Source organism: Oryctolagus cuniculus, chromosome 7 (genome assembly GCF_051225735.1).
Source record: "Oryctolagus cuniculus isolate XC-2025 breed Fujian yellow rabbit chromosome 7, ASM5122573v1, whole genome shotgun sequence".
Taxonomy (NCBI): domain Eukaryota; kingdom Metazoa; phylum Chordata; class Mammalia; order Lagomorpha; family Leporidae; genus Oryctolagus; species Oryctolagus cuniculus.
The window spans coordinates 144,026,276-144,051,488 of NC_142873.1; the positions used below are offsets into that span (position 1 = coordinate 144,026,276).

The following is a 25,213-nucleotide window of genomic DNA, read 5'->3' on the forward strand; positions in this document are numbered from 1 at the left end:
GGAAAAATGCTTTTAAAAATAGTTTATAAAATCACATGATAGTCATAAAAACTAACTCTCAATTGATTTTTATTAAGGAACGAAGAAGTATCAATGTTATATAGAAACTAACCAGTCAGAAATTAAGGTGCTCCCATACAGGATTTTGAAATATGCTGAATGTTTCCCAGTCAAGTGGCATACATTGCTGGTGACTCAAAGAGATGACTATTAACTGCTACCACTTAATTTTCCTTCTTTCTAATTCAGGTAACCCTCAAATTCACAAGCAAGGAAGAAAGAAATATAAATATTACAACATTTGGTCACATATCCAGTAGGAATATAATAAATATGTGATGATAGTTGTAAAAAATTATCCAGAAATTTCTAACAAGGAAATCTCCTTAAATAACATTCTCTTCTGGTAAGTGTGCAGAATACACTTCACTCCCTACTAAAAAGTCTGAGTAATGAACACCTGGTTACATGATGAGTCAACACTAATTCCTGCAAAAGAACTAAGGATGACTGTGTAAGTGGTGTTTCTATTAAACCTGCTCCAGCCAGAAATTCAAAGGCATTTTATTTGTTGTCTTCCATGTATGAAGTATCCATCTTTTTTCTATCATCCTCCCCTTTTTAAAAGATGTTATTTATTTATTTATCTGACAGGTAAAGTTCCAGGCAGAGAGAGAGAAAGGTCTTCCTTCCGATGGTTCACTCCCCAAATATTGGCCGCTATGGCTGGAGCTGCTACGATCCGAAGCCAGGAGCCAGGTGCTTCTTCCTGGTTTCCCATGCAGGTGCAGGGGCCCAAGCACCTGGGCCATCCTCCACTGCTAATCCCAGGCTACAGCAGAGAGCTGGACTGGAAGAGGAGCAACCGGGACTAGAACCAGCACCCCTATGGGATGCTGGCATCAAAGGTGGAGGATTAACCTAGTGTGCCACGGTGCTGGCCCCTATCATTCCCTTTTTAACAACCTTGTTTTTACAACTACCGGAAATGTGCCATCCAGGGGAAAAATATTTGTATATCATTTCCAAAGCCAAAGAAAAATTATGTTTTACATTATACATACCTTTCTTCTAAATCTCATTAAAAGGTAATAGAATGTTAATTAACACCTTGAGAAAAAAACATAATGAGGTCAGAGAAAAATATGGAAAACTTGAGCCTTTGTTCCATCTGCTGGTTCACTCTCCAAATGGCCTATCCCAAATTTCCCTTTCTGAAAAACTTTATTAGTGCTGCTGGCCTGTACAAATGTAGTCACTACACAAAACCTCCCAAGACACAAATTTTTAAAAATATTTATTTATTTTATTTGGAAGGCAGAGAGAACAGAGAGGAAGACAGACAGAAGAAGAGATCTCCTGGGGCCAGCACTGTGGCGCAGCGGGTAAAGCCTCCGCCTGCAATGCCAGCATCCCATAAGAGCACCAGTTCAAGTCCTGGCTGTATTTATGCTGGAATATATGCCAAGCCTGTAGAAAATGTACATATAAATAAATCACTGATGAGTTTTGTGACAAAAAGCAAAAATAAAGACAGCTCAGACTGAGATTACATTGCTAGCTATGGGCTACCTACTAGCATAAACTCACATCAATAGACAGCAATAGATTCTTTTAATTAGATAGCTTTTAGATTATTAAAAACCGGTTTTAAAAATTCTTTTCTAATTCCTAAAACAAACACAAGGACTACCAGTTTATAATCACTAAAAGCTGATTTCTGGTCTGATTCTGGTTTCCTGCTTGCTTGCTTATTTATGTAATTATTTACTTGAAGGTGGGGAGAAGGAGAGGAGAGGGAGAGGGAGAGGGAGAGAGAGAGGAGGGGAGGGGAAGAGGGAGAAAATGATTGAATGTGAAATATGAGTGAGAATCTTCCATCCACTGGTTTATTCCTCAAATATCTGCAACTGCCTAGCCTGGGCGAGGCTGAAGCCAGCAGCTTGGAATTTAATCTGGGTCTCCCATATAGGTGATAGGGACCCAAGTACTTGAACCATCACCTGCTGCCTCCCAGGGTGCACATTAGCAGAAAAACTGAAACCAAGGGAGTGAGGACTTCCATATAGCATGTAGGTGTCCCAAGGGGTATCTTAACCACTGCACCAAATACCTGCTTCATTTTACCTATTTACCTAATTCTTACAACAAACCTTTGAGAAAGATACCACTTTTTAAAAAACATATATTTATTTGAAAGAGCTACAGAGAAGAGGGAGAGAAACGAGAAAGAGAGAAAGAGAGAGAGAAAGAGAGAAAGAGAGAGAGAGAGAGAGAGAGGAGAGAGAGGGAGAGAGAGGGAGGGAGGGAGGGAGAGAGGGAGGGAGGGAGGGAGAGAAAGACCAATCTTCTATCCTGGTTAACTCTCAAATGCTCACAAGGGCTAGGACTGGGCCAGGTAGAAGCCAGGAGCTTCTTCTGGGTCTCCCACATGGGCAACAGGGGCCCAAGTACTTGGGACATTTTCTGCTACTTTCCCCATTAGCAGGAAGCTAGATAGGAAGTGGAGAAGCTGGGAATCGAACCAGTGCCCATATAAGATGCTAACATAATAGGCAGCAGCTTTGCCCGCTATACTACAACGGCAGCCCCAAAGATAACACTGCAATCTCCATTTCATAGAGGAGAAAACTGAGTCACATGGAGTACACTTTTCCAAGTTACTAAGTGACAAAGCAAGGATTCCTATCTAAGTAATTTAGGTCTGAGTCTCCACTCTGCAGTAAGATAAATCAAGACATGCAATAAAAATTTTAGCTGCAGGGTTTCAAGACAAACCCAGATCACTGTCAGACCGTTTTACACAACATAAACCTCCAGGAGGCATGGCATTATTACCAGCAGTGTGCAAGTGTGCCTCAGGATCATGTGTGATCTTTGTTTTTTTTTTTTGTTTTGTTTTAGAGATTTATTTATTTATTTAGAGAGGCAAAGTTACAGACAGAGTGAGGAAAAGACAGAAAGTCTTCCAACCACTGGTTCACTCCCCAAATGGCACAATGGCCAGAACTGGGCAGATCCGAAGCCAGGAGTCAGGAGCTTCTTCTGGGTCTGCCACACGGATACAGGAGCCCAAGCACTTGGATTCTCTCCCACTGCTTTCCCAGACCATAGCAGAGAGCTGGATTGGAAGCAGAGAGGCTGGGACTTGAACCAGTGCTCATATGGGATGCTGGCATTGCAGGTGGGGACTTAATCCACTGCGTCACAATATCGGCCCCCAATAACATAACTTTTAAAAATCTATATAAAAATATTTTGTTCTGCCTCTCATTAACAGTTCTCAATTTCCTCTCTGAGCCAGAACTATATCTTGGTGTTTTTTCCTTCATGGTGAGACACAGAGGTGAGCCAACAAACATTTATTGAATGATTTAATAAAATTACTGTTTGGGGGCCAGAGTTGTGACAGTGATTTAACCACCATATGTGATGCTGGTATCTCATTTTGGAGTGCTGTTTTGAATCCCAGGTGCTCTATTTTAGATGCACCTCCTTGCTAATGCGCCTGGGAAAGCAGCTGAAGATGGCCCAAGTATTTGGGCTCCTGAGACCAATGTGCGAGACCTGGATGGAGTTCTGAACTCCTAGCTTTGACCCAGACCAGTCCCAGCTGCTATGGTCTTTTGAGAAGTGAACCAGCAGATAGAAGATCTCTCTGTTTCTCACCATTTTTGTCAGTCTTTCAAATAATTAAATAGATCTTTTAAAAAATTACTGTTTGGATAGGATCAGGATACTAACTGACTTTAATTATAACTAACAGTAAGCCATCTACTATGAATGTAGTTATGAAATTATGACTAGAACTAAACATGAACACATTTAGTTGTTTTTTTTTTTTTTTTTTTTTTGAAAGACAGTTACATAGAAAGGTAGGGATACAAAGAGAGAGCAGTCTGGCTGGCGCCGTGGCTCACAAGGCTAATCCTCTGCCTGCAGCGCCAGCACCCTGGGGTTCTAGTCCCAGTTGGGGCGCCAGATTCTGTCCCGGTTGCTCCTCTTCCAGGCCAGCTCTCTGCTGTGGCCCAGGAAGGCAGTGGAGGATGGCCCAAGTGCTTGGGCCCTGCACCTGCATGGGAGACCAGGAAGAAGCACCTGGCTCCTGGCTTTGGACTGGCAAAGCGCACCGGCCATAGCGGCCATTTGGGAAGTGAACCAATGGAAGGAAGACCTTTCTCTTTGTCTCTCTCTCCCACTAACTCGGCCTGTCAAAAAAAAAAAAAAAAAAAAAAAAAAGAGAGAGAGAGAGAGAGAGAGAGAGTGAGAGAGAGAGAGAGAGAGAGAGAGAGTCTTCCATCTGCTGGCTCACTCCCCAACTGGCTGCAACAGGCTGGAGCTGAGCTGATCCAAAGCCAGGAGCCAGAAGCTTCTTCCAGATCTCCCGTGTGGGTGCAGGGTCCCAAGGACTTGGGCTGTCTTCTGCTTTCCCAGGCCAGAGCAGAGAGCTGTATCAGAAGTATAGTAGCCAGGACTAAAACTGGAGCCCATACGGCATGCCGGTACTGCAGGCGGTGGCTTTAACCTGCTGCCACAGCGCCAGCCCTGAACACGTTTAGTATTAAGCCAAACTCCTCATCCTAGCAAGAGTGAACCTCCTTAGGTACCATCTTTTTCTTTTATTATTTAAGACTTTGAAGGCTTTTTGCTATTCACGCCCTTTGGTTACTGAGCTTAAACTGAAGGGGAAAGTGACTGGTGTTGTGGCGTAGCAAAAAAGTTACCGCCTATAGCGTCGGCATCCAACACATGGGTGCCAGACTGAATCCCAACTGCTCTACTTCCAAGCCAGACCACTGCTAATGCACCTGGGAAAGCAGCAGAGGATGGCCCAAGTGGTTGAGCCCCTGCACCCATGTGGGAGACCTGGAAGAAGCTCCTGGCTTGGGCCTGGCCCAGCTCTAGCTGTTGTGACCGTTTAGGGAATAAACCAGCAGATGGAAGATCTCTCTCTCTCTCTCATCTATCCCTCTCTCTTTGTAACTGTGCCTTTCAAATAAATAAAATGAATCTTTAAAAATAAATAAATGAATAAATAAATAAACTTTAGACTGACCCCTGGGATAAAGACAAAGTTGCCAAATTCACTTGTTTTACAGCATCTAAACTGTTGTGGGGGACAGGCATTTGGCGTAGCAGTGAAGGCGTTGCTTGAGATGCCTGTATCCCATATCTGACTGCCTAGTTTGACTCTCAGCTATGCTTCCAAATCCAGCTTCCTGCTAATGCATACCCTGGGAAGCGGCAGTAATGGCTTAACCAACTGAGTCCCTGCTGCCTCCATGAGAGGCCTGGATTGAGTTCTGGGTCCTTGCTTTGGCCTGGCCCTGCTCTGGCTCTAGTGAGCATTTGGAAAATGAAATGATGGATGGAAGATTTCTTTGTGACTGCTTCCCTCTCTTTCAAATAAATAAATAAAAATTTAAGTTCACTTGGGAGGTCAATCAACAAAATCAAAGATGTAGGTTCATAGGAACCTAAATATCAAATTCAAAAAGGCTTAGACAAATCAAAGGTAACAGTAATCCTTCTAAGCAATAAAAAAAAGGAATACTGTATTTAGATTGCAATTTGATGTGATATCACTCAGGCTACCAAACACTGGGTTGATGAAGGAAAACCCCCAACAGATCTTCAGTGTGTAATTAAAGGCCCTCAGCACCATTCCATAGGATAACCTTTTATATTATCACCTTCCTTTAATGGAAGCCTCAATTATGGCATGTGTGTGTGTGTGTGTATGCACCCATGCGCCTCTATGTTTTAAACTTCATTGATGTTTCAAATTGTAATCTTGTAAAAATTATCCTGCCTTTGAATCAAGTCAAAGCTCTAATCATGAAAAGTCATTTTCAACATGACAGAATATGGAACAGATACAATCAGAAGTTGTTTTGACTGTAGTGATACACATATTTTGTGAAAAAATTGACAGCTCAATGGAAGAGAACATATGATCTAAAAATACAACTGAGACCTTATACAACTTAGTATGAAAAAAATAAAAATGAAATAAAAATAAAAAATACTGAATAAAAGGGGGAGTTTATTAACTTTAATTTTACCTATACTTTATAATCACTTAGTCAAATACCAAAAGGAAGTGTAAGTTCACTACAATTACTAAAATTGTATTAAATCTATGTAATAAATGTTATTGGTAATTTTTCCTATTACATGACATAATACATCTATTACTTAGTAACAGCAAATTTCTACTTTTTTTTTTTTACAGGCAGAGTGGACAGTGAGAGAGAGAGAGACAGAGAGAAAGGTCTTCCTTTGCTGTTGGTTCACCCTCCAATGGCCGCCGCGGCTGGTGCGCTGCGGCTGGCGCACCGCACTGATCCAATGGCAGGAGCCAGGTGCTTCTCCTGGTCTCCCATGGGGTGCAGGGCCCAAGGACTTGGGCCATCCTCCACTGCACTCCCTGGCCACAGCAGAGAGCTGGCCTGGAAGAGGGGCAACCGGGACAGAATCCAGCGCCCCAACCGGGACTAGAACCCAGTGTGCCGGCGCCGCAAGGCGGAGGATTAGCCTAGTGAGCCTCGGCGCCGGCAGCAAATTTCTACTTTTATCATATAGGCTACATACTTCTTGTTAAGATCACTCTAGTTATTTTATAATTTTGGTTTTTACTGTAAATTACTTTTACACCTTTATTTTTTATATATAACTTATTATACTTACATATATTATATATATTTTTTAAAGATTTATTTATTTATTTGAAAGTCAGAACTACACACAGAGAGAGGAGAGGCAGAGAGAGAGGTCTTCCATCTGCTGGTTCACTCCCCAATTGGCCGCAATGGCTGGAGCTGCGCCAATCCGAAGCCAGGAGCCAGGAACTTCCTCTGGGTCTCCCATGTGGGTGCAGGGGCCCAAGGACTTGGGCCATCTTCTACTGCTATCCCAGGCCATAGCAGAGAGCTGGATCGGAAGAGGAGTAGCCTGGATTCGAACTGGCGCCCATATGGGACGCCGGCACTTCAGGCCAGGGCGTTAACCCGCTGCACCACAGCACCAGATCCTATTATATACATTTTAATTATTCATCTTTAACATTTCTTTTGCCATTTTATTAGACTTTTCTTTCACTGATTGTTTCGAATTTTTGCCAACAAATATAAAATTATTTTGTTCATTACTGAAAACATACCTCTAATTTGTTTGCCTTACTGCGTTGTCTAGTACTCCCAAAAATAATGTGGAATAAGTGTAATATTGGACATTACCTCTGTATTTTGCTGATAAATATGCTGGTGTCTGTTGGTATTACAGAACTACACTTGATCACATTAAGTATGCAAGCAATGTTCAAAAAGAAAAAAAAATGAAAGAATATACACATTTTTCATGCTAGCGTTATCAATAGACAATGGGAGGTCAAAGAAGGGTTTATTAGCCGGCGCCGCGGCTCACTAGGCTAATCCTCCGCCTAGCGGCGCCGGCACACCGGGTTCTAGTCCCGGTCGGGGCGCCGGATTCTGTCCCGGTTGCCCCTCTTCCAGGCCAGCCCTCTGCTGTGGCCAGGGAGTGCAGTGGAGGATGGCCCAGGTGCTTGGGCCCTGCACCCCATGGGAGACCAGGAAAAGCACCTGGCTCCTGGCTCCTGCCATCGGATCAGCGCGGTGCGCCGGCCGCAGCGCGCCGGCCGCGGCGGCCAATGGAGGGTGAACCAACGGCAAAAGGAAGACCTTTCTCTCTGTCTCTCTCTCTCACTGTCCACTCTGCCTGTCAAAAAAATAAAAAAATAAAAAAAAAAGAAGGGTTTATTTAACATTATTTTACAAAGCATGTCTTAATGTTACCAATTTTTAAATCAATTTGGTAGAAATGTAGGTATTATTATCAATCATTTAAGTAAATTATCCTACTCCTACAGTAATTAAAGTTTTTAAGTTGAATTTTGTCAAAATTTTTTGCCAACAAAGATGAGCATGTCATTTTTGTCCTAGTTTTTGATCTATCAACATAATAATGAATTATTATTTATACATTTCTTAATAACCTAGATATTGAAGGAAATTCTGGTCTTATTCTTCTAATATATTTCTTTTCTTTCTTTCTTTCTTTCTTTCTTTCTTTCTTTTTTTTTTTTTTTTACAGGCAGAGTGGACAGTGAGAAAGGTCTTCCTTTTTGCTGTTGGTTCACCCTCCAATGGCCGTGCGGCCGGCGAGCTGCAGTCGGCATACCGCGCTGATCTGAAGCCAGGAGCCAGGTGCTTCTCCCGGTCTCCCATGGGGTGCAGGGCCCAAGCACTTGGGCCATCCTCCACTGTACTCCCTGGCCACAGCAGAGAGCTGGCCTGGAAGAGGGGCAACCGGGACAGAATCCGGTGCCCCGACCGGGACCAGAACCCAGTGTGCCGGTGCCACAAGGCGGAGGATTAGCCTAGTGAGCTGCAGCGCCGGCCATATATTTCTTCTAATATATTTCACACACAAAATTGGGGGAAAAAAGCAGTTATAAATCCATATGTTGAGGCCGGCGCTGCGGCTCAATAGGCTAATCTTCCGCGTGTGCCGTGCGCCGGCCGCAGTGCACCAGCCGCGGCGGCCATTGGAGGGTGAACCAACGGCAAAGGAAGACCTTTCTCTCTCTCTCTCTCACTGTCCACTCTGCCTGTAAAAAGAAAGAAAAGAAATATATTAGAGGAATAAGACTGTCCACTCTGCCTTTCAAAAAAAAAAAAAAAAGAAGAAGAAGAAGAAGAAGAAGAAGAAGAAGAAGAAGAAGAAGAGCACAGGTGATGGCTCAAGTACTTGGGTCCTGTCACCCACATAGGTGACCTGGATGGAATTCTAGGCTCCTGGCTTCAGTCTGGCCCAGCCTGGACTGCTGTGGGAATTTGAGGAGTAACCAATAGATGGAAGATCTCTGTCACTCAAACAGAATGAAAAATAAGTAAATTTAAAAAATAATTGATAAACTTTTTAAAAAATGGTATCAGTAGTTAGCACTTGTGGGGAAAGATCAAGTGTGATTTAACAATTTTTTAAACTTAATTTTTTAAACTTATAATGCATTTTCTAATTTTTCTGTAAGAAATCTGTATTGTTTTTGAAATCAGAAAAAAGTAATAATGGTTTGTTGGATTTAATCTGTATTTAAAAATGTGATCAGCAGAGAGACAGAAACAGACACCCAATTACCTGAGACATTACCTGCTGCCTCTCAGCTTCCGCACTGTTAGGAAGCTAGAATCAGAAGCCAGATCCAGGCCTCAAACTGAGGCAATCTGAAAGGGTTGCAAGCAGCCCAACCAGTGACTTAATGGCTAAGCTAAATGCTTGCCTCTGCAAGTATTTTATATAGTATTTCTTTAACTGTATTCATTAAGTGGGATAAGACAAATGTATTTTATACTATCTTTGTCAGCTTTTTTAGTTACTAGGATTTTGCTACCTTTAAAAAATGAATAAATATACTTTCTTTTTCTCTGCTCTACTGTGGTTGATAAAACATTACAATTATCTGTTCCTTCAAGATGAATTAAATTGCCCATAAAACTGACTGGGCCTAGATACGTTTTAACATCAGTCTAGATAGGATTTCTATTTTTTGAGTCATTCTGGCCAACTACATTTTCCTAGAAAATTACAGAATTCATCAGGAATTCAACAAGGGTGCCAAGATAATTCATCAGACAACAGAGTATTTTCAAATATGTATCACATCCAAATATTAACTCAGAAAGAACTAGTGACTTAAATGTAAAACTGAAAATAACAAACTTCTTAAAAAGATAAAAACAGATGAAAATCTACGTGTGGCTGGCATTGTGGCACAGCAGGTTAAGCCAATGTCTGCAATGCCAGCATCCTATATGAGCACCAGGTTAGAGTCCTGCCTGCTCCACTTCCAATCCAGCTCCCTCTAATGTGCCTGGGAAAGCAGCAGAAGATGCCCAACTATTTGGGCCCCTGCATCCGTGTGGGAGACCAGATGGAGTTCCAGGCTCCTAGCTTAGGCCTGGCCCAGCCCTGGCTATTGCAGCCATTTTTGGGAAGTGAACCAGCTGACAGAAGATCTCATCTCATCTCCTTTCCTCTCCTCTTCTCTCTCAAATAAATTAATCTTTAAAAAAAAAAAATCTGTGATCTGGGATTAAACAAAAATTTCTTAGAACAAAAAAGGCATGAATCATAAGAGAAAAAAGTTATTAAATTGGAACTCAGCAAGTTAAAAATTTCTACTAGAAAGAAAAAGACAAACTACAAGCTGGAGAAAACATTTGCATAATATTTATTATTGCCTTTATAGGGTGCATGACACATTGATAAGGGCTCAGTGTGCAGAAATGAACCAAAACCAGTCTATATATTTAGCCAATCCCTCATATTTGCTCTGACTTTCCAAGAATAAATGGCAGTCAGAAGTGGTGGCAAATGGTGGCAGGACACTAGAGATGGCCACACTGTCAGCAGTACTACTTAGTACCTGTCCAAGCCTGCACTGCCACTACCAGGGCTATTCTCTACTGTGAGAAGAAATAATCACATGACATCTGCTATTTAAGCTCACAAAAATTGATGTCTGTTCACTTTATTTTCCTTGAGATTGATAATTTTATCTTCAGCAGACAAAACCAGTTAAAAAAAAAAAAACATATTTGTATTGTGTCCTTCCTGTTGGGCAATAGGATGTAACAGTGAAAAAGACCTTACTTTCAGTGTATATTATTATCAGGAACAAAGATGACAGAGAATATTTAATATATAATATAATATAATATAATAATGTTACATTAAATTTCTCATCAGATTAAACCACTGCTTGCAACACCAGCATTCCATATCCCATACAGTGCCTGTTCCAGTGCTAGCCATCTACTTCTATCCATCTTCCTGCTAATGTGCCTTGGAAAGCAGTAGATGATGGCCCAACTGCTTGGGCCCTTGCCACCCATGTGAGAGACCCAGATGGAGTTTCTGGCTCCTCGGTTCAGCTTGGCCCAGCTTGGATGCTGCAGCCTTTTGGGGAGTGAACCAGCAGATGCAAGATCTCTCTCTGTCTCTGTCCCTCCCTTTCTCTCTGACACTCTTTCAAATAAATAAATAAACAAATCTTAAAAACAAAGCTTCTAACCAACACCACGGAGGAAACTATGGAACTAATATTTCAGGCATCACTTAATTCCAGAGGAATTTATCTCCTACACTCTAAGGATCTCAAAACTAATTAAGTTCATATTTTACCCTTCATTCTTAAAGAGGAAGGAGGGAAGGACCACGTTATTGGAATATATTGAACTTCAAGAAGTAACAACATAGGATTACAAATTTTTTTCCTCTAAACTTTGAAGTAAATTCATTAATCTTAATCATGTCTCCTTAAGAAATGTTGTTAACAGCTAGAAAAACATACCCTTTACAACATAACTATTTACAGATTAGGACATAGAATAAGAAAATTCTGTTTAGGGGCCGGTGCTGTGGCGTAGCAGGTAAAGCCGCCACCTGCAGTACCAGCATCCCATATGGGCACCAGTTCAAGTTCTGCCTGCTCCACTTCTGACCCAGCTCTCTGCTACGGCCTGGGAAAACAGAAGATGGCCCAAAGCCTTGGGCCGCTGCACCCGTGTGGGAGACCTAGAAGAAGCTCCTGGCTCCTGGCTTTGGATTGGCACAGCTCCGGCCATTGTGACCAATTGGAGAGTGAACCAGCAGAAAGACTCAGGAGCCTGGAACTCAATCCAGGTGTCCCATATAGGAAAGACCTCTCTCTCTGCCTCTCCTCTCTGTGTAACTCTGACTTTCAAATAAGTAAATAAATCTAAAAAAATAAAAAGAAGAAGAAAGAAAATTTTGTTTAGAAAGTAATGTCCTGGCCTTCTGGCATGTGTTCCATCCTGTATTTGCAGGCAGTTGGTCACCCACCTCTGCGGATTTATTTTCTCTCAATAAACTCGGTCTGAATGTAAATTCGTAAAAAGAAAAAAGTAATGTTCTATGTACTACCTGAGCAAATGGTTTCTCATATATCCTATATAATACAAATTTTAATCAAAAGGAGACTGGGGACTGGTATCATGGTGCAGCAGGTTAAGTCACTGCTTGGGTTGCCTGCATCCCATATTGGAGTGCTGGTTTGAGTCCCAGCTTCTCCACTATGGCTCAAATAACTGGGTCGCTGCCACATATGTGAGAGACTCAGACTAAGTTCTGGGCTCCTGGCTTCAACACTTGTGGGCACTGGGGAGTCAAAAGCAGGTAAGAGAATTCTCTCTCACTCGGCCTTTGAAATAAATAAATAAATCTTGGGGCGGGGAGTGGGTTGGTGTTGTGGCACAGCACATTAAGTTGGGGCTTGCAACATCAGCATTTCATATCAGAATGCTGGTTTGAGTCCAGGCTGCTCTGCTTCCAGTCCAACTCCCTGCTAATGTGCCTGGGGAAAGCAGCAGAGGATAGCCCAAGTACTTGGCTCCTGCCACCCAAATGGAAGACTCTGGATGACAGTCCCAGGCTCCTGGCCCAGCTCCAGCTGTAGTGGATGGAAGATCTCTTTCTCTCTGCCTTTCAAATAAGTAAATCTTAAAAATAAACAAACAAAAAACGTTCACTGGTATTGGTTAAAAAGACACTAAGTATATGTAAACTAGCTTTTTTCCCCCTCTCCTTAAAGATTTGTATATTTGAAAGGCAGAGTTGCAGAGAGAGGGCGAGATCTTCCATCAGCTGGTTCACTCCCCAAATGGCCACAATCCCTGGGGCTAGACCAGAGTAAAGCCAGGAGTCTGGAACTCCATCCAGGTGTCCCATATAGGAAGCAGGGGTCCAAGTTCTTGGGGCAGCTTCCACTGCTTTCCCAGGCACACTAGCAGTGAGCTGGATCAAAAGTGGAGCAGCTGGCCGACGCCACGGCTCACTAGGCTAATCCTCCGCCTGCGGCGCCAGCACACCGGGTTCTAGTGCCGGTTGGGGCGCCGGATTCTGTCCTGGTTGCCCCCCTTCCAGGCCAGCTCTCTGCTGTGGCTAGGGAGTGCAGTGGAGGATGGCCCAAGTGCTTGGGCCCTGCACCCCAAGGGAGACCAGGAGAAGCAACTGGCTCCTGCCTTCGGATCAGCGTGGTGCGCCAGCTGCAGCGCGCCAGCCGTGGCGGCCACTGGAGGGTGAACCAATGGCAAAAGGAAGACCTTTCTCTCTGTCTCTCTCTCTCACTGTCCACTCTGCCTGTCAAAAAAAAAAAAAAAAAAAAAAAAAAAGTGGAGCAGCTGAGACTCAAAACTGGTACTCATATGGAATGCCTGTGTCACAAGTGGCAGCTTAACCCACTGCCCCATAATGCCAGCTCCACAACTAGCTTTAAATTCAGAAGTCATGCTAATAATTTATATTGCTTTTTTTAAAAGATTTATTTGTTTATTTGAAAGTCAGAGTTACACAGAGAGAGAAGGAGAGGCAGAGAGAGAGAGAGAGAGGTCTTCCATCCACTTACTCCCCAGATGGCTGCAAAGCCGGAGCTGTGCCAATTGAAGCCAGGATCCAGGAGCTTCTTCCAGGTCTCCCACCTGGTGCAGGGGCCCAAGTGTTGGGCCGTCTTCTACTGCTTTCCCAGGCCATAGAAGAGAGCTAGATTGGAAGTGGAACAGCTGGGACTCGAACCAGCGCCCATATGGGATGCAGGCACTGCAGACGGATTTACCTACTACGCCACAGCGCCAGCCCCTAATAATTTATATGTCAATAAATACTTACCACATCAAAGACAAACTCCCTCAAAATATTTTTAAGCAAACCGTGTTCATGTCTATAGAAAGGAAGATACATAGGAACTTAATGAAGAAGCCAGGTAATTTCAAGTATTTTGGGAGGGCAATTAGTATACAGAGCCTCTCCTACTCCCAAATCTTTAGAAGTAAATCATAATTCTGTATTTTAACACAAATGATATGTAGGGGCTGGCATTGCAGAGTAGTGGGTTAAGCTGCTGCCTGCAATGCTGGTGTCCCATACAGGCACAAGTTCTAGTCCCAGCTGCTCTACTCCAATCCAGCTCCCTGCTAATGTGCTTGGGAAAGCAGTGGAGGATGGCCCAAGTACTTGAGCCCATGCAACCACGAGGGAGACCTGGACGAAGCTCCTGGTTCCAGGCTGTGTCCTGGCCTAGCCCTGGTCATCGCAGCCATTTGGGGAGTGAACCAGCGGATAGAAGGTTTCTCTGTCTCCTCCTCTCTCTTTGTAACTCTGCCTTCAAATAAATAAATAAATCTAAAAAGAATGATATGTCATTATTTCGGTCCCTTTTTCTGTGGCATGCTGTGGGGACATTGGCTGTTAACACACAGTTGAGAAGAGAGGAAGAAAGAAGCAGTGGCGTGTGAACCACCAGAGTAGCATAAATTTAAAGTACATCCTCTCTGGACTCCATCTTTACCCAGCATGTAAGTATTGTGCTGCCATTATAATTTTTCTTTTAACTGGTAGTGTATAAGAACACAGACTAACAAGTTCTACTTTCATTGTATTTTACCTAGGTCCCTTTAAAATAAGATGCAATGGAGAGGATCTAAAACAAAGAGGGCATGGTGTTATGGTACAGCAGATTAAGTCATATTGGATGGAGTTCCACAGGTGGCGGCTTTCCCTGCTAAGCCACAGCACCGGCCCCTCCAAGTAATTTTTGGGCCATCATCTGCTCTCTCCCAGGATGCACATTAGCAGGAAGAAAGATCAGAAATGAAGAAGCCAGCACTCAAACGATACACTCCAATATGGGATGATGGCATCCCTGCCCCACTGAAGGTTATTTCACACAGTATTTCTAGTGCACTTAGGTTTTATTTTTTTATTTTAATTTTTTGGCAGGCAGAGTTAGACAGTGAGAGAGAAAGAGACAGAGAGAAAGGTCTTCCTTCCATTGGTTCACCTCCCAAATGGCCGCTACAGCCGGCGTGCTGCGCTGATCTGAAGCTAGGAGCCAGGTGCTTCCTCCTGGTCTCCCATGTGGGTGCAGGGCCCAATCACCTGGGCCATCCTCCACTTCCCTCCAGGGCCACAGAAGAGAGCTGGATTGGAAGAGGAGCAACTGGGACAAAATCCGGCACCCCAACCGGGAGTAGAAACCGGGGTGCTGGCGCCACAGGCAGAGGATTAGCCAAGTGAGCCGTGGCGCCAGCCATGCACTTAGGTTTTGACTAGAACTCGTCATGAGATCAGTCAGGAGTCAAATTCCCGCTTATGGCATTATGTTGACACTCAAAAATTTCAGATTTGGCAGTATTTCAGATTAGGGATGCTTACCCTATACTTAAATTTGGTGAGGTAAAGATGTCAGTCAAAAAGAAAACAAGTTTCTAGCAAAAAAAAAAAAAAAAAAAAAACACACAAACTTTTGAGGTCATGCATCATTCTAGTTTATCATATGGACATGTACTTTAGAATTTGTCACCAAGCACCAAAAATTAACTCAGGTTGCCAAATAATTCATAACTTATCACCTCTGGAATTAACCTGGTAATGACAACTACAGATTAAGAGCAATTTACTGCCCTCTAGTGTTCAACTGAAGATCCGGTCAATGAACTAAATATAATCCTTTTTTTTTTAAATAAAACATTTATTTATTTGAAAGGCAGAGTTACAGAGAGGCAGAGGCAGAGGCAGAGAGAGAGAGATCAAGACAGATATCTTACATCTGCTGGTTCACTCCCCAAATAGCTGCAATGGCCAGAGCTACACTGATCCGAAGCCAGGAGCCAGGAGTCCCCTTCTGGGTCTCCCACACGGATGCAGGGGCCCAAGGACTTAGGCCATCCTCCTCTGCTTTCCCAGGCCACAGCAGAGGGTTGGATCGGAAGTGGAGCATCTGGGACTTGAACCAGTGTCCATATGGGATGCCGGCATTGCAGGCAGCAGCTTTACCCGCCACGCCACAGTACCAGCCCCAATATAATTTTTTAACCTATCCTTCAGAGAAAGAAAAGTCAAGTCCTAAAGATTAGTCACCTAGATTCAGAAGTAATTCTGATCTTGCAAGGTTGTCAGTAGCAGTCTTCTCAAAGCAAGACAGAAACTACAAATTTGAACTGATTACTAGTACCAAGAGCTCAGAGCTTCACCTCAGTCATCAACAGCAACTGGGCAAGAGCAGAAGAGAATTTTGGTAACATCTTTAGTATAACTCCTCAAATTCCACTGGTTTAAAAAGGAATTGAATCAAATGCTTCTTCAAGTAAAACTGTCTTTGATTACTTTTTCTTGGGGTGTGTGTGTGTGTGTGTGTGTGTGCTGATATATATTAATGGAAAGTATTTCCTAATCTATGCTATGGTTTTGAAACATTTGATATCCTAGAATGTATCTTTCACTTTGAAATAAGTCAATAGGAAAATAGGGTCAGTAAATAGCAACTAACTTTTTAGTCAAAAAGGCAATTATTAAATCTTCATCTACGCCGGCACACCAGGTTCTAGTCCCGGTCGGGGCGCCGGATTCTGTCCCAGATGCCCCTCTTCCAGGCCAGCTCTCTGCTGTGGCCAGGGAGTGCAGTGGAGGATGGCCCAAGTGCTTGGGCCCTGCACCCCATGGGAGACCAGGATAAGTACCTGGCTCCTGCCTTCGGACAGGCGCGGTGTGCCGGCTGCAGCGCGCCTGCTGCGGCGGCCATTGGAGGGTGAACCAACGGCAAAGGAAGACCTTTCTCTCTGTCTCTCTCTCTCACTGTCCACTCTGCCTGTCAAAAAACAAAACAAAACAAAAATCTTCATCTAGATTTAGATTCCCTTACTCATGTTGCTTTCTCTCTCTGTGTGTGTGTGTGTGTCTGTGTGTGTGTGTTGCTAGAAATATATATAGGCAAAATTTAACTAGAAATATTATACATCCCTACTAGTAAGGTAACTTTCAAGTTACCATTCTTTGATCAAGTACTAATGAAACACTACAAAGCACATGTTTCTGAAATAGCAGCAGAACCAAATTTCCAAACAGAAGTTTATATAAATTACTATGTGATCAAGATAGAGAACTTTATGGAAGACCTCTCTCTCTCACTGCCTCTGCCTCTCTGTAACTCTGTCTTTCAAATAAATAAATCTTTAAAGAATACATAATTTTAAACTGGGTATAAATGGGCCCTGTGAACAAAACATTTGAAAAACCACTATTCCAGAGAGTAGCATGCCAAACATGAAAAAAAATTTACTTTCAAAGTTTTAATGGCAATAAGGATAAAACAGAAATATCATTAACTAAGGAAAATGAAGGTGATACTCACCAAATGGGTCTTCCATGTCACTATTAATCAGTTTAGGGAAATGGGGTATAATTTCTGAAAAGAGAAAAAAGCAAATGATATACTTAAAGTGTAAAATCCATCTATATCTACATATAAATAAGTCCAATCAATAACAGTGATTACAGTTTAAAACTGGAACATCATGGAAATGTACAATTTACTAATTGGGAACACTGCCAACTGGGAGTTATTTTAACAGGATTGATATACACACATACAATACTGAAAACACAACATTTACAGCCACTTATTTTAAAAACGCATCATTTTCAGTTTTCTCAAGGCCCCTTTTCTATTCCTTAAATGTGGTAGAATGTAAGGAAAAAGGCAAGTTTTTAATGTAAAACAAACTAACATAAAGACCTGAGAAAAGACATGAGGGGTGTGAATGAGGGAGGAAAGTGGTTTTACCTAGGAAAAGTGGAAGTTATTGTAGATGCAGGAGAACAGTTCAGGAAGCTATAAGGTTAGAAAACTCAAGAATGAAAATAAAAGTTTTACAATAATTTTAAATTAATCTTTAGAATTTATTTGAAAGGCAGAAAGACAGAAATCTTCCATCCACAGCTCCACTTCCCAAATGCCTGCAACAGTCAGAGCCGGGCCAGGCTGAAGCCAGGACTGAGAATCCAACCTGAATTTCCACACGGTCAGCAGGGACCCAAGTACTTGAGCCATCACCTGCTGCCTCCGTGGTGTGCATTAGCGGAAAGCTGGGGGTGGAAGCAGAGGAGCTGAAACTCAAATTAGGCGCCTGAATGTGGAATGCAGACATCCCAAGCAGCCCGACACCCAAAAAATGTTTTGAAAGAAATTTAACTAAAGGTAGATATTCAACCTTCACCTCCAATCAAGACAATGATCAAATGTGTCCAATTCAGCTTCCTACTTGTCTTGTGGTTTTTTGATAATAAGGCATTCCCTAAAAAAGTCTAAACACTAACTCCAATTCATAGCCTGCTTTGCAGAAAACATAAATTACTGACAGTTGTTGAAAGGAAGGCTATGAGAAAATTGAGAGTAAGCTGGAGTTTGAGTTGAACCAGTAGTAGACTAGACAGAATGACGACGCCATCACTGGGGCATGTCTAACACTGACAATTCTTGGCACAAGGTGCTGATCTAATTTTTAAACTTTAACAGTGGCAAACAGTGTTTGTCTATTTGTGGAAGGAATGTACTAGTTGATTAAATATATCAGGCACTTACTTGAAGAGGATAAGGCACAAACTGAAACTACAACGACAACAGACTCAAAAAAAGATAGCAAAAACATGAATGTGATTAACAGTCAATTGAAAGCCAAATGTGAAAGCCACGGGATCTCCCGGGTAATTTGTAATTAAGCCCTTTACTCTTGAAGCAAGCATGCTAAAATGGATGCATGACATCCAGTCAGAAAACCCTTCAAATTTTGTCCCTTGGAAAGGGTGGGAGAATGCCAAAAGGAATGTGCTGATGATGGGGCACTGGCATCATTAAGAAGTTTAATGGTTGTTTTCAGGGGCTGGCACTGTGATGTAGTAGGCTAAGCCTCTGCCTGCGGCACCAGCATCCCATACGGGGCCGGTTCATGTCCCGGCTACTCCTCTTGCAATCCAGCTCTCTGTTTATGGCTAGGAAAGCACTGGAAGATGGCCCAAGTGCTTGGGTCACTGCACCCATGCGGGAGACCCAGAATTTCCTGGCTTTGGATTGGCTCAGTTCCAGCTGTTGCAGCCATCTGGGGAGTGAACTAGCAGAAGGAAGACCTTTCTCTGTCTCTCCCTCTCTCTGTAACTCTACCTCTCAAATAAATAAAATCTTTGTTTTTTTAAATTAAAATTTATTTGATTTATTTGAAAGAGTTACAGAATAGGTAGAGACAGAGAGAGGTCTTCCATTAGCTAGTTCACTCCCCAAATGGCTCTCCCACATGGATGCAGAGGCCCAAAGACTTGGGCCATCCTCTGTTGCTTTCCCAGGCCCATCAGAGGGAGCTGGATTGGAAGAGGAGCAGCTGGGACTTGAACCAGCATCTAAATGGGATGCTGGTTGTGCTCACTTTGGCAGCACATATACATATGGGATGCTGGTGCTGCAGGTCGGGGCTTTAACCCACTGCACCACAGCACTGGCCCCTCAAATAAATAAAATCTTAAAAAAAAAAAAAAAAAAAAAAAGTTGTTCTCCATAAAATTGCTCACTGATAAGCAATGGCCATGACAGGACCCTCCAAAGGAGACCAGGTTACCATAATAACTATTAGAAGTCGGGGGGAGGGGGGTGCTGTATCCCATATGGGCACATGTTCGAGACCCAGCTGCTCCACTGCCAACCCCACTCCCTGCTAATGAGCCTGGGAAAGCAGCGGAGGATGGCCCAAGTGTTTGGGTCGCTGCACTCACAAGGGAGACCCGCAAAAACTCCTGGCTTCAGATCAGCCCAGCTCTGGCTACTGCAGCCATTTGGGGAGTGAACCAGCGGATGGAAGCTCTCTCCCTCTCCCTGTAACCTCTGCCTTCCAAATAAATAAATAAATCTTTTTTTAAAAAAAGTTACTTTGATATAAAAATTTTAAAAAACAGTCAGGTTTGCACAATTACCATAATGACCAGCAAGGTTAGAGTGGCAAAGAGACATGACTTACAGATTTATGGAGTCAGGTAATAGGACATGACACTAGAGGCGAAACAGATGAGGAGCCAATAAGAAGACTATTTTATTTGATGAAGGATGGAAGATTGAGATGCAGAGGGCAATAACCCCAACAAAAAACTCTGGATCCCAGGGCAGTCACTGGGCATAGTGATCAAGCCACGAGCTGGGATGCCTGCATCCTATACCTGAGGGCCTGGTTGAAGTTCTTAGCTTCTTGCTAAGGCATACCTTGGGAGGCAGCATACTTAGGTGCCTGCTACCCATGATAGATAAGAATTGAGTTCCCAGCCCTGGGCTTCAGCCTGACACAGCACAGCTATTGCAGGCATTTGAGGAGTGAACCAGTAGATGAGAGCTCTGTCTGTACAATTTAAAAATAAATTCAAGGGCTGAAGCTGTGGTACAGTGGGTTAATCCTCCGCCTGTGGCGCTGGCATCCCATATGGGCGCCGGTTCTAGTCCCGGCTGCTCCTCTTCAGATCCAGCTCTCTGCTGTGGCCTGGGAAGGCAGTGGAAGATGGTCCAAGTCCTTGGGTCCCTGCACCCGCTTGGGAGACCAGGAGGAAGCATCTGGCTCCTGGCTTTGGATCAGCACAGCTCTGGCCGTTGCGGTCATTTGGGGAGTAAACCAGCGGATGGAAGACCTTCTCTCTGTCTCTCCCTCTCACTGTAACTCTACATCTCCATCTCAAATAAATAAATTAAATAAATAAATTCAGGATCCCATGCCCAGTTTCAAAACTTAGGCTACATTCAGACTGAACTTGTCAACCAAAGGAGGGCCAGGGCCCAGAAGAAAGGAACTTGCAACACCAAATTACAATAATTCCCAGAGAAATTTGTAGCTCTGAGAGATCTATATGATATAGATTCCATGGACATCGGTGATCCCTGTAATCTGGAGTACTCTCCAGTTGCCCTAGTCTTGAAATTCTTAGAATTTTATCTAAAATTCTGTAAGTGAAGTATGATGGGAAAATGGAGCATGTGCCGAGGGCTTGAAGCCTCAGGTCACACACGGTCCAACTCCCACCATCTTCTCAGGAAGAGCTCTTGGTGCCCCATTCCATGCTCTCTGGTCCTAAACCCTCTTTGCCTGGGCTGGCAGCACCCCAGTGCTTTTGTGGGCAACACCAGAGACCTCTTGCCTAGTCTCAATCCATCTATACTGGCACACAAATTATAAAGTTGCTGTACAGCTGTTCATTTAGGTAACTATGAACTGGGGGGATAAAAGAACATTTTAATGTTTTGAAGATAGGTTGGCATTGATACCTGGAGTCTGGAAGTGAGGAGTAAATGGAATCCTAGTTAAGAAGAGCTCAGAGTGGGTCTCCAAAGGCTTCCTGGTGGTCCCTGAATGTATAATTGAGATAGACAATTTTGGAAATTTGAGCAACCCCCATTCTGGTCTTGACTGTGAGGTAAGAGTTAACACACTGGGGAAGGCCAAGTAGAAGGAAACCTCTAAGACTGCCCCACTCAACCCACCAAGATAATAAATACGAAACAGAACAATACTGTATCTCTGGGGTAGAGGCAGTATAACGGCAGAAATCAGTGCTATACTCTTAGAGTTGCACAATTCACTTTTTAGTTTAGTCCCTGTGGAAACCAAACAAATCCCAAGCAAAAAGCAGATTACTGCAAATTCAATTTAATAGTAGCTGCAACTGCAGCTGCCATTCCAGATGTGGTATCTTTGCTATATAACAGATCAACACAGCCCTAAGTGCATGGTAGTCAGCCAAGGATTTGAGAAATAAACTCTAAATAAATAAATTATACATTCCCATCAGGAAACATGATCAGAAACAATTTACATTCACATAAAATGGATTACAGCATACATTTACAGGACTATGTCATTCTGTCATCCTCTGGCATAATATAGTCCTAAGAGATATGGATCATGTAGATTTCCTGCAGAATATCACACTATACTGATAATATGCTAACTGGGCCAGATGAGCAACAGGTGGAGAGCACACTGAAAGCCTTGATAAGACACATGTTCTCCATAGGGTGAGAGATAAATGCTACAAAATTCAAATCTCATGACATCAGTAACATTTTTATAGGCCCAGCAATAAGGGGCATGAAATAAAGGCCTCTAGGTTAATCGTTGCATTTTTGCAAGTCCCATCAAGAAGAGGGAAGCACAACGTGTAAGAAACACAGCTCTGACCTTTATAGTGGGTGACACCAAAAACAGACCGTTTATAAAGTAGGACAGACCAGGAAAGGACTTTGCAGATTTAGGTGGTGAAGCAAAAAACCAAGCAGACCAACGGTACAAGGAGTACTAGGGCAAGCCCCAGTGGGAGAACCAGTACAGATGCCTGTGGTTCTACAACAAGTCCATGCCATTAGAAGTGGAAAAGGGTGAGCCTTTTGCAAAGCAGCTTCTCATATGGGGCTGCTGATGTAGCACAAGTTAAGCTGCTGCTTTGGACACCCACAGTTCCATACCAGAGAGCTGGTTTAAGTCCCAGCACCTCTGCTTCCACTCCAACATTCCTGCTAATGCACCTGGGAGGCAGCAGATAATGGTTCAGGTACTTGGGTCCCTGCCATCCACACGGGAGATCTGGATGGAGTGCCTGGCTCCTGGCTTCAGGCTGGCCCAGACCAGCTGTTGTGGCCATTTGCAGAGTGAACCAGTCAGTGGAAGATAGTGCTCGCTCTCTCTCACTCTCTTTCTCCCTCTTTTTCGCCTATCACTGTTATTCAAATAAGTAAATCTTAAAATAAAAACCTTCTGGCATACTACCAGGCCCTAGCAAAAACAGCACTTCATCAAGTGATCATTTATTCACAACTACTCAGCATGACCTGGGTTCTCTAAGACATACACGTCAGAAGGATGGATGGACCCAGCAATACTCCATCATAAGATAAAAGAGATATACCTAGGTTCAAGCACAAGGGGGACTAGAAGGCACAATCATGAGTTGACAGCTCAAACTCTCAAATCATCCTCCACTGTTGCACCGGTGCCCTTCCCTTGGCATATATGTAGTGGTTACTATAGTGGTTGCACTACAGCCTCACTCAGAGGGTAACAGTAAAAGGCAGTGAAGGAAAACCCTCCTAATGCACAGAGCTTTAGGCAGCACACTTGACTGCCTAGTTTGTGTGGACAGTGAGGTGATTGAGATTAGAACATAAGCAGACTCCTAAGCAAATGTCCTAACATGCTGATCAGGGTCATGAAAACAGTAAGACTAGAAATTAGGACAGGAAAGTCTTAGGTGAGAGGCATGTAGAAGGACACAGAAGTAGACTCAAACTGTGAAGACGTCTGTATTACGTGTTAATGTACATCAGAGAATATCTATGAAAGAGGCCCCAAGCAGCAAGTAGACAAAATGATTCAACAAGTTTACGCCAGCCATTACTTGTCACAGCCTCCCCAGACACTGTACACAAGCCCAACAGCATGAACTGCCACTTACCAGGGATGCTCTAGGTACTGATGCTGTAAGCGTAATGTAAGCGTAATGTAAGCGTAACATCCTCCTTTCCCTTTTCACATTCTAATGAACGAAAACTAACTGCTGATCTTGTGACTAATCAAAATGTTTGTTCAACAGATAAATAATGCTTCTTAGAAACTCCAGTCACTGGAGCCAGCATTGTGGTGCAGCAGGTTAAGCCAGTGTTTGAGATGCCAGCATTCCATACTGGAACAGCAGCTCAAGTTCCAGCTATTCAATCCACTTCCCATCCAGCTCCCTGCAACTGCACCTGGGACAGCAATAGATGATGGCTTGAGTGCCTGAGCCCTTGTCACCCATCAGGGAGACAAGGATGGAGTTCCAGGCTTCTGGCTTCAGTCTGGTCTAGCCCTGGCTGTTGCAGCCTTTTGGGGAGTAAATCAATGGATAAAAGATTTCATTCTCTCTCTCTCTCTCTCTCTCTCTCTCTCTATTGCTCTGCCTTTCAAATAAATCTTAAAAAAAAAAAAAAACCAAAATGAAAAAAAAAAAAAAAAAGGCAACTCCAGGCATTGACTACAAGACAGAGTTAGAGGCCGGCGCCGTGGCTCAGTAGGCTAATCCTCCGCCTTGCAGCGCCAGCACACCGGGTTCTAGCCCTGGTTGGGGCACGGATTCTGTCCCGGTTGCCCCTCTTCCAGGCCAGCTCTCTGCTGTGGCCAGGGAGTGCAGTGGAGGATAGCCCAAGTGCTTGGGCCCTGCACCCCATGGGAGACCAGGATAAGTACCTGGCTCCTGCCATTGGATCAGCGCGGTGCACCGGCCACAGCGCGCCGGCCGTGGCGGCCATTGGAGGGTGAACCAACGGCAAAAAGGAAGACCTTTCTCTCTGTCTCTCTCTCTCACTGTCCACTCTGCCTGTCCAAAAAAAAAAAAAAAAGACAGAGTTAGAATCATAGACCTCAGGTAAGCAAGAAATTTACAACCAGGTTTTGGTGTGGTTTGTTTTTTTTTTTTTTTTAAGATTTTGTTTTATTTATTTGAAAGAGTTACAGAGAGAAAGGGAGACACAGATCTTTCATCAGCTGGTTAACTCTCCAAACAGAGCCATGGCCAGGGCTCCACTATAGCAGGCCAAAACCAGGAGCCTGGAACTCCACCCTGGTCTCCTACATGGATATCAGGGGCCTCAACTACTTAGGCCATCAGCCTTTCCCCATGCATTAGCAGGGAGCTGGATCACAGCAGTGCAGTCAGAACTCAACTTGGCACTCTGATACAAGATGCCAGTGTTCCCAGCGCCTGACACACTGTGTCACAATGCCAACCCCACCAAACCTAGTTTTAATTGACACCACAGCTTGGTCAAAAATTTCTAGCCACCAGCTCCACATCAAAGGAAGCTCCACCTAACTGGTGTCAAGCTGATTACTGGAGCTGACCATGAGAACCTGCATGACAATCAACCACCTGAACCATTATCTTCCCTAAGCTCCCCCAACTCCCCTTCCTCTTTTTAAAAGGTCCTCCTGCTAACTTGAAAATTAGGAAAAGCACTTTTGAAACTGAAGATGTCTGCTTTTTCCCCAATGCCAGACCTGATTCTTGGCTTTGGATTGGGCTCAGCTCCGGCTATCGTGGTCATTTGGGCAGTGAACCAGCAGATGGAAGACCTCTCGCTGTGTCTCTACCTCTCTGATTCTGTCTTTCAAATAAAGTTAGACAGTGAGAGAGAGACAGAGAGAAAGGTCTTCCTTCCGTTGGTTCACCCACCAAATGGCTGCCAAGGCCAGCATGCTGTGCCGATCCCAAGACAGGAGCCAGGTGCTTCCTCCTGGTCTCCCATGGGGTGCAGGGCCCAAGCACTTGGGCCATCCTCCACTGC

At 43.6% G+C, this 25,213-nt stretch overlaps 1 protein-coding gene across 5 annotated transcripts in view; it reads right to left on the reverse strand.

Annotated features, from left to right (window-relative positions):
• Nucleotides 1–25,213, reverse strand: part of PHACTR4 (phosphatase and actin regulator 4) — a 122,373-nt gene that overhangs the window by 75,498 nt on the left and 21,662 nt on the right. For all 5 annotated transcript variants that reach the window (XM_008265865.5, XM_070078955.2, XM_051858076.3 and 2 more), the window contains exon 2: nt 17,228–17,281. In XM_008265865.5, the coding sequence (XP_008264087.1) occupies nt 17,228–17,243 (16 nt within the window). In that variant the 5' untranslated portion in view covers nt 17,244–17,281. The remainder of the gene's footprint in view (nt 1–17,227; nt 17,282–25,213) is intronic.